We start from the raw sequence: 14,058 nt of genomic DNA, 5'->3' as shown, positions 1-14,058 counted from the left end.
CCCAGGATTTGGATGACGGCGTAGCTCGGAGCATGCTACCCACAGTGTATCTTTCTGTGGTAGTGCGATCTCACTCTGAGACTGGAAATGAAAAAAGACAGTTCACTGAACAGCGCTATTAATGGGAGTGCTGTGTTTGTGTCGGGCTTTGTGTGCCATACAGAAGGCATGGGGTAATTAGATGCTTCAGATACATGTCTAGACAGGGCAGGACCTCGGGAGCTCTTCAGCCCTGGGAAATGCCACAGGTCACTTGTTTGTGACCAGAAATGGCTCTCCTTCATCAACAAATTCAGTGTGAGGTTAGATCTATGGTACAAGGTTTCTGACCAGCAGGGAAATCAAAGCTAATGCAATGTGACAGGGCCGAAGGTTTGTCCAACTGGGCTAGGACTATGCCTGGTGTGGCCTGATTTAAAGTGCTGAAAGGGATGGATGTCTTCCAAATAGTTTTCTGCCATCTGGCTGTGGGCCTGGATTCCCTTCCTAGAATCAGGGCTTTGGGTTACGTCATTCTTGATTCAACAGCCTCCTCTAAATGCCAGTTCGTTCCTTGAAAGAGTTACATATTGCAATCTCAGGATGGTGATGGAGAAGCACATTTGGACAGGTAGGCTCTGAGGAGAGGCAGTAGGAAATACTTTGAAGTTTTGGTTAGAGACTGTTTCCTGGAGAGGGTGTGCTTACGTGGAGAGGCGAGAGTGGGTCAACATGAGGGCTTCTGGTACCTTAGGGTCTGGGTGGGGGAAAGGAACAGTGGATGCCATGTTTGTGAAGAAAGAGACAGTTCTTTTCCCTACATCCCACACATCTCTCATGGAAATCTTCATATTATTTTGAACAAAGATAAAAGATCCTGACACTAGCCTCTTTCTGGTTACTAACTTTGGTACTTTCTGGTACTGGAGATGTAGTTGGCCTCACAGTAAGGTGACATTTTACCTTTGTCCCATGTTGGCTCTCTCCCTGCATCTAATGGTCTCTGTAGCCTCTTGAATCCAGCAGGATACTTGCTAATCTACTCACTGCAAAGTGAGATTATCTATAAAGCACCATCCATTCTTGGCACCTCATAGAGACCCTCGAAGCTAAGGGTCAGTTGAACTTGGACAGCACAAACTTCAGTGTGTGGCTTCCTGAGAAAGCTCATCTAGAAGCTGGGGCTGCCGGCACTGAGGAAGCTGCGTGCTCACATCCTGGAAGGCTGAAATTGCACCTGTCCCACACCAGGCTTACGCCATGGGCAGCCTTGCATATGCCCACCTTGCTCAATACAGATGCATACTCCTTAGTGTTTCTTGAATTACTGCTTTAGTGCCAGTTTGATGTTAGCAGTTTTATTTATCAGTGAGAAGTCTGAGTGGGAGGTTTTTGTGATTTGTACAACTTCTAAAAAGCTGAGGAAAAAGAGGGCAGATTTAAATGTAGAAATACCAGCCTCCCCCTGCTACTCTCTGTTGAGTAGGGGAAGGCACTGAACCAAGTTCTTCCCCCAGGAGGCAGTCACTCCTGTGACACCCTGGGGATGTCTCACAACATCAAGCCATCGGTCACACTTGCCTGCCAGCACTGGCCACATCAGCTACACCCCTCTTCTGGTTCTCTGTTGTTTTTCTGAATAATTAAGTGGTAACAGTCAAGGCTCTGCTGTTCCCAAATGAGACAAGAGGCAACAGTTTCCTAGTCCTGCCAAGGTTCTGAGGGTGGAGGGCACAGCACCAATGATTTCCTGTTCCTCTGGGGAGGAAACAATAGTTTCTAGAAAGATACTGTGCAAACCCAAGGAACATTTCACCAAGGCCTTTCCCAGATGGCCATGGGAATGCACATGGCCTGGGATGGCCATGAGAATGCACATGGGAAAGCAGCATGGAGGAAGGGTGCTGGAGACACATCCGGGATGCAGAGGGATGCTGCGCGTTTGCATGACTTGCCTGGTCTTGCTTTGATTTCTGGAGGGAGGAGGGGCTGTGAGAGGATGCTTCTGCTAACCTGGCCTTGTGCCCTGCCTGCAGAAGGCAAGCAGCCCTCCTGCCTTTACAGTGGAGGAGCCTTAGCAACTGAATAGCACCCCATGGTCTCCCCTTCACTTCATGCTGGTCTTTCCTTTTCTGTTTACCTATGATTTTGACTTTCTTCCTCTAGATCAGTTCATATACTCCCTCTGTGCCCCTTTTGGCTGGTCTGGATAAATGTCCCTCCAAGTCTCCAAGGAAGTTTCTCCTTCCACCCTGCCCCTGGCATCATTCTCTGACACTTGGGTCTCAGCAATGAATAGGAATAGCAGCCTCGAACCCCAAGGATCCTCAAGTACCACTTGCTTCCAGTAACACTGATGCTACCAGCCACACCTATGTGGTCCCTGTACTCGTCCATGAGCCTTGTAGACGAATTTTTAGAGTTCACTGGTGCTGTGCCCTCCACCCTCAGAACCTTGGCAGGACTAGGAAACTGTTGCTTCTTGTCTCAGTTGGGAACAGCAGAACATGGGAAATGCCTGACTGTTACCACTTAATTACTCAGGAAAACAACAGAGAACCAGAAGAGGGGTGTAACTGATGTGGCCAGTGCTGGCAGGCAAGTGTGACCGATGGCTTGATGTTGTGAGACATCCCCATGGGTGTCACAGGAGTGACTGCCTCCTGGGGGAAGAACTTGGTTCAGTGCCTTCCCCTCTACTGGCTGAGCTTGGCCTTTAGTGTTTATTCCCCTGTGCTGATTATCACATGTGTGCAGATCCCGATGGACAAACTAAATGTCCTCACGTTGGAGTGTGGCAAGGCAGCTTGGCTCCTGGACATGGTGCTGTGAGGAGATTTCTTGGCCACTCAAGGGGTTACTCAACTCTTCTTTCTAGTTCCTAGGGCTGAACACCGATTCTTTTGAGTCTAGGTGAGTGTTCTTTCTCATAGGGGAGGGACATCCTTATCAATCAAACCTTGTTGATCTGAGCTGGCCTCAGATGAATTCTGCTGCAAGGTGATCCTGTACTGAGCAGCCATCTCAGTCCAACCAAGAAGCATTGTTGAAGATCTCAGGGACAGTGAGATGGCATCATAGCTTTGGTTAAAAGTTTGGGTGGTTAAAAACACAAGGTAAACAAGCTGTAGAGAGGCAGCCCCTGGGAACCTAGAGATGTTCCTGAGGGCTCTGTATTTCCAATTTACTCAGTACCCAGCTGAGTCCTAGATAGAGTGAGGCAAGATTTGGCTCCTTCCAAGGTTAAGACAGTTGACTAATGGACTTCATGCCTTTGGCTCCCATCATGACCTCTTAACTTAACTAGAGCCATTCCTCTAGCTATCCCCAGCCTGCTTTTTTTTTTTTTTTTTTTTTTGGTTTCTATAAACTATTGCTCATGTTGCTGGTAGGTGTTTCAGAGAGTTGTAAAGTTATATCTTGGTAACTAAGCCAAGGGTGGAATTTTTTGTTGTTGTTTGCTTTGAAGTAGAAGTAGTTTTCAATGAAAACTTTTTTTGCCTTTGCTCCTGTGGTTGACTGTTTAGGACATTCTGTCTCCCCACCCATTCTCCCTTGTGATATGGAGTTAAGTTTTTTATATGGTGGTATTTTTATATGATGCTCTTTAGAAACTCTGTTGGGGAAAAATGCCTGACAACTTAAGCTCACATTGAAGCCCTGGATTGCTTCTGCAAGCCTCTCAGGGTGGATTTTATGGTGGTTTGTGCTAGACACCTAATCTCAATGGCTCTGTCAACAAAACTGATGCCCAAATAATTAGAGATTTTTTATGGCTGGGGAAACTGTAGCTGTTTAGTGCAGGAGGAGAGGTGGGTATTGGGTGTGGCAGTCCACATCTGCTTCAGCTCCAGCAACCAAAAGTTTCCTCTGAATCAGATTTAATTCCTTTACCAAACTGGCATTATCTGGGCGGAGGAGCAGAGATGGCAGGCACCCTGGGGATGGAGCTGTAGCTGTGGTGGGTTTTTTGTTTTTTTATTAATGAGTTGAAAGAAAGGAGACTGCATTTGTCTAAAACAGATCTAGTTTGGGCAAAAGCTTGAAAGCAAGGGCGGTGCCTGGTGGAAGAGTTAGGTTTGTTTGTTTGTTTGATTTTGTTTTTGTTTTTTTGTTTGTTTGTTTGTTTTTCCCTGGTGACAATGGATAGAACAAGAGCACTGGCTTGTGAAAAGACACTGGGAGAATGAAAGAGAGAGACACTTTTACAATGAGTCCCAGTCAGGCACTGGGCTCAGGCCACCTGTGTTCAACAAACTCCAGCTCTACTACTGGGCAGCTGTAGACACTGGACATTATTTTAATTTATTGGTGTCTCACTATCATGTGTATAAAGTGAGAATAATAATAAGAATAATGTCTATATCTTAGGTTCACTGTAAAGTTTAAATGAATCAATGCATGTAACATGCATAGGGCAATATCTGGCGTAGAGTAAGTATTTGGTAAAGGTTAGTTATTACTGTCCCACAAGACATCAGATTGTGTCAGTAAGACTGGTAAGGTGCCTGACAATTATATGCCATACGTATTACATGATTTTCCTGATGAAACAAAACCCAGTATATTTACCCTGGTTATTTTCTGTTTGCACATGGGATAATAAAGGAAGTATTCAAAACAATGGAACGTCTCTGAGTTAAATGGGACATGGGAAGGATACACATTCTTCTTAGCAGCCCATAGAATGTTCTCTGTCATAGGTCATGTAACAGGACAGAAGGCAACTCTTAACAAGCATAGGAAAGCCAGAATAACTCCTTGTCTACTCACTGACTGCAGTGCATCAAATCTAGAAATCAGTCTCAGAGAAGCTCCAGGACACGCAGAAGTTCTCTCAAATACTGGACCACCAAACAGACAGCATACACCAGCTGATATGAGGCCCCTAACACACATACAGTAGAGGATTCCAGGTCTGTGTTCATTCAGGGATGAAGCACCTAACCCTCAAGAAACTGGAGGCTCCAGGGAGTTTAGAGGTCAGGTGGGGTGGGGGGTGGGTACATCCACGTGGAAACAAGGGGGTGGGGAGGAGGTATGGGATGTGGAACAGTCAGAGGGTGGACTCCGAGGAAGGATAAAATATGGAGTGTAAAAAAATAAATTAATTAATTAAAAAATTACCATTCACCACAGTGATGCTGCTTCATCCCAGAGATGCAGGGCTGGGTCAACATATACAAATCAATAAATGCAATATGTCACAGAAATCCTCTGAAGTAAGTCACATGATCATCTTGATAGATTTAGAAAGGCCTTTTCACAAAATCCAACATTTCTTCATGCTAAAAGTCCAGAAGAGACAAGAATTAGAGGGAATGCATTTGAAAATGATAAAAGTTATCTATGACAAATCTATAGCCAACATCAGACTAACTGGGAGACAATACTAGCCTGGATGGCCACATTTAGAGGAATACAACTATATTCCCTTCTATTGCCCCCACAAAGTCCAACTCTAAAAGAATCAAATGCCTTAATTTAAGGCCTGAAGCCCTGAAACTTAGAGGGAAACAGCTGAGAAGATGGTTCAAGATATTGATGTAGGCAAGTGTTTTCACTAGGACTCCAGTTGCTCAACAGCCAACGAGTGGGACCCTATGAAATGAAAAGCTGCTGTGTAGCAAAGGAAAACACTGAGTGAAGAAAGAGCCCACAGAATGCGCAGAATTCTTCACCAGCTACACATTTGACAGAACATTAGTATCTAGGATATACAAAGAACTCCAGAAGCCGAACAACGAAATGAAGCCATCCAGCCTCTAGGTGGGCTCAGGAAATGAACAGAAGATGAAATGTAAATGGCCAATAAACGTGAATAAATGATCTACCTCACCAGTAGTGCAACTTCAGAGGACCACAAATCAAAACTGCATGGAGACTCCACCTCACCCCAGCCAGAATGGTGGGCCTTAAGAAAATAAAGTAAATGCTGGTGGGTGTGGCTATAAGAGAACCTTATGCACTGCTGGTGGAGATGTGACTGGGTGTGGCTATTGTGAGTCAGCATGGAGATTCCTCCAAAACAGATACTCCATATGATAAGTGTTGGGCAGTGGGTGTGGGGGAATGAAGGGAGTGGGAGAAAACCCTCGTCCTACCAGAGTTCCAGTGCTCTGGGCGGGCGGATGCAGAATGACTGCTGCATGCTTTCCACATGGCCTCAGGTGGGTGTCTGGCCATGGGAAGCCACTGGACCACAGCTCGGTGGAGGGTGGACAAGGGGCAGTCCTAGGTAACGAGTCCTTGGTCTGGTCTGTGGCTGGAACACAGGAAGGTCCTCCGGTGGGAGGTTAGATGTGGCTCCTTAGGGGAAAGCCTATCTCATTGTTCAAGCACACGGGCCTTGATGAACAGAGACAGTCTATGGTTTTAGAGCTTTATTGTAGAAAGGCAGAGAGAAGGTAGAGAGAGAGAGAGAGAGAGAGAGAGAGAGAGAGAGAGAGAGAGAGAGAGAGAGAGAGAGGCTGGCTATGGTCACGTGGAGAGAGGGGGAAGGGAGAGAAAGAGCAGGAGGGCTAGAGAGGAAAGTAAGAAAGGTGAGAGCTAAAGAGAGTGAGGAGGGCCAAGCAGCCCCTTTTATAGTGGGCTGGACTATCTTGCTGTTGCTAGGTAACTATGGGGAGGAGCATACCTGGCTATAGTCAGGTAACTGGGGTGGGGGTGGGGTGGGGGTTGGTGGAGTCTAGCCAGAATGCTAGAAGTTTGGGACATTGTCTGCATGACTTATAGTCACAGAATTATGGAGTTGGGGGCTCTGTGGTGTCAGGGACACTCTGTTTCTGGAAAGGTGGCTCTCTGTTCTGTCCCTTGTAGAGTTTTCTACTGGGTCGCCCGAGCAAGCTTCATTCAACCAAAATAGACTGCCTTTCACGGCCCCACAACTAAGTCACACCATTCCAGGTACTTACCCAGAGGAATCCAAGTTGATGTATTATAGAGATGTTCACACAACAGTGTTTATTATGGTATTGCTCACAGTAGCTAAGTTATGGAATCAGCCTAGGTGTTCGACAACATGGGAGTGGCTAGGGAAAATCTATGCACATTCAGTGGAGTTTTTTTTTTTCCCCATAAAGAGCAAAGCTGTGTTGTTTGTAGGGAAATGGATGCAACTGGAGATAATTATATGAACTGCCTTAAGCCAGCCTCAGAGAGACACGTCTTAGCTTATTTTCTCTCACCTGTGTCTCCTACTTTATATATAGACATAAAATACTATACACAGCTATGACAAGAGAGTAGAAAGTAAGCACCTTAGGGGAACAAAGGGGCTCATGGGCGGGAGAGAGGAGTCACATGGGAACCAGGCTCAGCATGGAGTATATGCATGTACAAAACCTTAAAAAATGGAAGGAAGGAAGCTGCATGGAAAGGTGGCTAAGATGAAGGTGCGAGGAGGGGCTTTCGCTCTCTTCTGTAGCACAACCGAGCCTAGGAATACACTGTATTAAGTTTTATGGGCAGGGATGGTAAGTAAGTCGTCCATTAGCTTGTGGATCTCAGCTGACTTGTAGGTGGATTCTTGGAGGTGAATGTTTGTGAACAGATAGTTCCCTGGCTGCACACCCTGAGGGGCTCAGTCCTGGAGCCCAGTAGCTAAGAAGCATCACAAGCAATCTGGACGCAGCCACCACCATCATGCGCAGTGACTGAGAGAAGCCAGGGATGAGCCTGAGTCCAATCCAGTTCCACATCTCTGAGTTGCTTATGTGATCAAGTGCTATCTAGACACTCGGGGCATCCATCCTTCACTCATTCCATTTCCACGATAGCCATCGTTTGAGTTTTTAAGTGAGCACAGGAAGCTCTCTGCCACCGAGCTGCACCTCTGTCCTTTATCCCTTTTAAAAAATAATTGCTTCTAAAAATCCATTTCAGAGTGCTCAAGGGAACATCTTCAGCTCTCTGTTCTCCATGTTTGAGTTTGTCCTATGGTTAAAAATTATTTTTCTTTTGCTTAGTTCTTGTTCTCCCTCCTTCTCTTTGTGTATTAGACTCCGTGCCCTTCAGTTTTATAAAAGGTTTTGCTTTCCTCTCAGTATTCATAACTGCTATATTTTTCTTGGTATCTAGCCAAATATATCATCAGAATTTCCAAGCATCTAACTTATCAGTATTACTTTTGGAAGCAGCCAAACATAGCAGATTACTTCCCAACTCCCCATCCCACCTGGTACCCCAGAGACCTGACTTCTGCAATCCTTCATTTCTCCTGGTCCAACAGGGGCCAATGGTTCCGTTATCTGAGAATTTCACAACCACAAATATTTGTTGATGATGATGCAGTGTCTTCTTTCTAAATCCCAGCTTGAGGTCTCATTGTAAACAGTTTATGTAGGCAGCATGAGGAGGTGTTTTGTAAGTGCCTAGTGCTGTGCTAGGGTGGCCCTCACTGTCTAGTTGACTAGGCTTACATAGTTGGTGAAGGCAATGCTCTGAAAATGGGAGCAGTCCCACATGTAGATTCTGGAAGTTACTTATTAAAAGTAGGGTTTGCTGGCTGTAGAGATGGTCCAGTGGTTATGAGCACTGGCTGCTCATCTGGAGGTCCTGAGTTCAAATCCAGTACTACTTCTTATCCTCAAACTCACAGTGCCACTTGCCACTGAGTCTTGTTTTGTTTTGTTTTTTGAGACAGGGTTTCTCTGTGTAGCCCTGGCTGTCCTGGAACTCACTATGGCCAGTGGCCTCGAACTCAGAAATCCACCTGCCTCTGCCTCCCAAATGCTGGGATTAAAGGTGTGCGCCACCACTGCCCGGCTGCCATTGGGTTTTTATTTTATTAAAAAAATTTTTTTGAAAGAAGATCTTACCATGCAACTCTGGCTGGCCTAGAACTCACTATGTAGACCAGGGTGGCCTTGAACTCATAGAGGTCCCCCTGCCTCTGTCTGCTTGAGTGCTGGGATTAAAGATGTACATCATTGTGCCTGGCATCACTGTGTTTGACAGATTTGAAAACACATGATATTTTTTAAAAACATGGTGCAGAACTTGTCTTACTGTAGTTTGTTGGCTGCCTGAGAAGGGGTGTGAAAGAGTAATGAGTTAACTATGTGTGTTCTGGTTCTGGTAGTAACTTACAACCAGGGTTGTACATTTGCATATACAATGTATGCAGCACATTTTGCTACTTTCTCTGGTTTTGGTGTGTGTGTGTGTGTGTTGTGTGTGTGTGTGTGTGTGTGTTACTGGGATTGAACTCAGGGCCTTGTGCATGCTAGACAGGTACCTTCCTACTGAGCTACATCAAAGGAGGTCATTTTCCTCTATCTATCTATCTATCTATCTATCTATCTATCTATCTATCTATCTATCTATCTATCTATCTATCCTCTGCCTCCCACCTCCCAGTCCCCTCCTCACACAGTCCCTCTCCCCATCCTCCTTCCACTTCTTCTCTGAGAGGTGCCTCTCCAGATAGTCCCCTCCACCCTGGTACATCAAGTCTCTGCAAGGCTAGGTGCATCCTTTCCCACTGAGGCCAGACAAGGTAGCCTAGTTAGGGGAATGAATTCCACAGGCTGTCAACAGCTCTAGGGACAGACCCACTCCAGTTTTGGGGGACCCATGTGAAGATTGAGATGCACATCTGGTACACATGAGCACGGGGATGGGGATTAGGTCTAGATCAGAGGAGGACAATACTTTTAGTGTGTTTTACTTCACGTAACTGTTTGTTTCTGAGCTGTTTGTAATTTGCTGCAGTTCCCCTGAGTTCCTATAACAACCCCTCCCCCCCCCCCAATGCTTTTACTTGGTTCATTTTTTTTTGTGTGTTCAGAACATTACTGGAAGAAAAATGTGGGTTTTAGATATTAATTACATTTGATTTTAGACAGTTTCACACATATAGTCAATACATATATACCACTCTGTAACTCAGTTGGTAGAATGCTTGCCTAGTATGCCTGGAGTTTTGGGTTCAGTCTTGGGTGCTGCATAAACTGGGTGTGGTGGTATACAACTGTAAGGGGGAAAAGTGTTTTAAAACTCATGTCTTGTTTAAAACCCTCAGCCCTGGATAATCTTTACAAATGGAGATTTAATATGTGTGATCACATCTTTCTTCCCGAATATACTGTTCTTGGAATGCCCCTGGCCTGTGCCTGTAATTTTGAAGCAACTGCACATCTCAGGATGGGCCCCACCCTCACGCTTCCTCTTCTGTCCTCGGCAATATTGTCTTCTGAAAGCTGTGGACAGACACATCGGTGGTGAATCCCGAGGGGTGGTGTCATTGGCCCTGGTTTCTCCCAGTCTCAGAACTGAGTGCTGCAAGGCTCACATTGAGGGATGAGTGGAGGCTGAGGAACCTGGCTGGAAATTATGGTTGGATTAATTTCTGTGGGACCCAATGGAAGACAGTGTCTCCAGCTCAGTCATTTCTGAGTGGTATCAGGGTGCTAGTGGTTAGTTTAGGGCATTTTAATCAGCATTCTAGGATTCCCTCCTCCAGATTAATGTGTACAATTTATTCTAAATTTATTCTGACTGGGCAGTGGTGCCATGCCTTTAATCTTAGCACTTGGGGAGGGGGGCAGAAACAGATGAATCTCTGTGAGTTTGAGGCCTGCCTGGCCTACAGAGTACATTCCCCTACAGCCAGGGCTACACAGAGAAAACCGGGTCCTCTTCCCTCTAAAAAAGTATAGAAAATTGATTGCACAGGTTACTCTTTAGCCTCCTGCAGCTTTGGACACTTCCAAACAACCTACTTTCCTACTGCATGTATTGGGTAGGGGGTTTTCTGACTCTTGAAGTTCTGCTATATTCATGGAAGCTTACCTAGAGAAGACATGTTTAATAAACCAATCGACAATGAAAACTTTTGGTTTGTTTCCTCAGCTAAACTCCCCGTCACGTCTTTCTGAGGAACAGCTGAAGTGTCTTCTGGATGAGTGTGTCTCCAAACAGAAATGCATTGCTCTTGGTCTTTCTTCTGAAAGAGAAAACAAAGATACTGATACAGCACTTGGGTCCCAACAGCTTTGCCCATCCACCCTCTGTGACTTAGCAGAAGAGGCCGGAGCCAAGGTCCAGAAAACCCAGCTAGATGATGCAAACAGACTTGAGAGTGAGGGATGTGCATATCCTGCAGACTCCTATCTTACCAAAGCCTTGACTGGACACTACAAACCTGAGGCTCTGCTCCTCGAAGTAGAGACCATGAAACACCTCCAGTTCTCCAAGGAGGAGGCTTTTAATGATGCAGCAGACTATTTTATGTCAAAGACCATTGGCATTGGGAGACTGAAAAAGCCCCCTTTCTTGGATGATCCCCTGGATGACATCAACGTGAACTCCTCTTCAGATGACCAAGAGTTGAAAACCAGCCTTGCAGAGAAATCAATAGTAGGTGAGGCTGGAGAGCATGTGCTTTGTGAATATTTCTTAGACATCTCAACCTGAGGATACTTGAGTAAAAGGAGAGGCAGATGCAGTTCTGTACTGTAAACCTCAGATGCTGTCCCTTCGCGCTTGCAAACATAGGAGCATACTTACGATGTAAGGAGAGGTTCACACTCACATGAAATGCATTGTCCTTCATGATAATTCGGTCATTCAGAAAATGATGTTGGTTGTAGAGAAAAAGACAACGTATTTTGAATGATGAGAAGTAATTTAAAAAGATTTCAACCTCCAAACTTTAGTGATACAATTTTGTTTCTGGGAATGAGTTTGCAAAATACCTGTAAATATACCTGCAAATACATGTATATACTATAAAATACATGTAAAATGCCTGCCCAGACCACACCTGTACTCTCAGATATGATTCCATGGTTTAGTCCCATATTTTACAGTAGTACAATGACACAGGAGGATTTTTTTTTAGCATAAACAAATATTCACGTTCTTATCTGTGTCTGAAGTAGATGTCATAATTTGTGAACATATTTTAACAGCTTAAACTTTAATCTCTAATGTAGTGTACTCTAAAACCTACTATCTATTAATCATCTGTCTATCATCTATCTGTCTGTCTAGTATCTATCTATCCATCCATCCATCCATCATCATGATCATCTGTCTATATTCTCTCTGAGGTTTGTGATAAGTTGATTTTGAGCTAACACCTTGGTCTCATGGCTTTAACTGCCTGCTAGGCAACTTGACAACCTCACACTCAGTTTTCCATCTCTCCCTCTCAACTTACATTTCTCTCCCAACTTACATTTCTTTAACCTCTTAGTCCTTATTGAGTTGTCTTTTCTCTTGCTCAGGCCCTCCCCAGGTTCTGCACTCTCAAGCCCCGAACACTTTGATCCTTCCTCCAGTGTCTCTCCCGCCCAGCCTTCTTTCCACCCCTCCCACTGTTGACAGAGTAAGCATTTGATGACCACACAACAGTCTCATGAGAGCTGGAGGCTGGACATTACCTGTTGAATGAGCTGGCACTTCTTTTACTTACTGTTGAAGGTCTCCACAGTGTGACCTCAAGTTCTCCTCTTGTCAGTTTCTGATTAGTCACCAGTATGTGATTCCAGTTATAGCTAGATTAGCCGGGGACTTCAAGTTCTTTCTGATTCTTCTGTACCTTGGAAGGATTCACATGTTCCTTCAGTGGATGGCAGCTACATTCACTGTACCACCAATGCTGTGTGTTCCTTCAAAGGAGACTGAACCTGAACCCATCCTCTTCTATCTCCCCATTCTTGTTTTCTGTCTTCACTGAATGCCTGAGCATGTTAGCTCTCTATTGGATCACTATGTACAGTGCCTTGATATTTTTATTGTGCGAATGCAGCTTCCTTAAAAGCATGTGACTTTAAAAGGACAGAGTACAGTGAATACTGTGGCGGGGATCAGGGAAGCCTAGTTGGCCGTGTGACATAATTACTCCACTGTTGGATACACACCCAAACCGTGATCTCTTGAGCTCATGTGCACAAGTCCTGGAGTCAACCTTGAGTATCTTTCCTCAAGAAACATCTACCATGTGTTTTAAAGCAAGGTCTACTGCGGCGACCTGGGGCTTGCCAGTTAGGTCCATCTATCTACTTAGCTACTGCATACATATTCAAGTTCCCTCTGTGTTTTACACACTTTTCCAGGTTCTAGGAAGGCAACTTTATTTAAGCACTGTTGACATTTGCAGTATGATATTTTTTCACTGTGGAGGCTGCTGTCTCATGTGTTCTAAAGTTTAATAAAGTCCCCTGCCTGTACTCAAGATGACAGTCGTAGCTAGTGATGTCTGTAGACATTGCCAAGTGTACACTGGGCATCCCTGTTCAGTGGGCATCTCTCCCAGTTAAGGACCATCGGTCTAGGATATAGGATATGAGTCACAGTCACACTTGAAATACTTCTCAGTCTTTCAGTGAAGAGGAATGCTTCAAGATGACATCCACGGGTGATATTACGGAGGAAACAATGAATGCTGGGGAGATGGGAGGCATAATTGCAGGTCAGTCCTCAAGGGTGAACGGCCCTTCATTGGGTAGGTATTTGACTACTATACAGAAAAGGACTCAAGTTTACAACAACAACAAAACAAAACAAACAAGCAACAGGCTAGGCATGTGATGCTGTGGTCCCTCCTTTATCTGCTTTAGCTTCCTCTTCGTCCTGCTTAGTATTAGTACTTCTTTTCCATGCTGCACTATCACCACATTTCTCTACTTGAGTTTCTGTAACTGTGCAGACCCCGAGTATGGCCTGTAGGTAGCCTTATAACGTACGCAGGCTCTGTGAGTGCCTTTTACACACAGCACAGTGTTTTCCAGATTTACCCATCTGGCAGCATGTACCCATGGTCTGTTCTTTTTACCTTTGAGTAATATTCCCTCGTACTGACATAGCCCATTTTATTGATCCATTAGTGGATGGACCAGTAGGGCTTTCCCACTTCTCAGCTGTTGTATATAATGCTGATATAAATGTTTGTGTATGAGTTTTTGTTGAACATTATGCCCCCCACCCCACCCCCTGTACGTACTTTGGCACATGCCCTGATTTGGCAGACAGTTTTTTATTTCACATCCTACAACTTTCCAATTTTCTTCTCCTTTCTTGTATTGTCTTCTCTTATTTGATTTCGTTTTTGTCCTTCCTTTTTTTTTTTTT

At 44.9% G+C, this 14,058-nt stretch overlaps 1 protein-coding gene across 3 annotated transcripts in view; it reads left to right on the top strand.

Annotated features, from left to right (window-relative positions):
• The window catches only part of Fsip1 (fibrous sheath interacting protein 1), a 125,488-nt gene that overhangs the window by 110,759 nt on the left and 671 nt on the right, over positions 1-14,058 (top strand). For all 3 annotated transcript variants that reach the window (XM_021155182.2, XM_021155186.2, XM_021155178.2), the window contains one exon: positions 10,834-11,344. In XM_021155182.2, coding sequence (XP_021010841.1) covers positions 10,834-11,344 — 511 coding nt within the window. The remainder of the gene's footprint in view (positions 1-10,833; positions 11,345-14,058) is intronic.

The sequence above is a fragment of the Mus caroli genome, chromosome 2 (genome assembly GCF_900094665.2).
Source record: "Mus caroli chromosome 2, CAROLI_EIJ_v1.1, whole genome shotgun sequence".
Classification (NCBI taxonomy): Eukaryota; Metazoa; Chordata; class Mammalia; order Rodentia; family Muridae; genus Mus; species Mus caroli.
The sequence above is the reverse complement of the archived record's forward strand: the minus strand, read 5'-3'. Positions and strand labels throughout refer to the sequence as shown.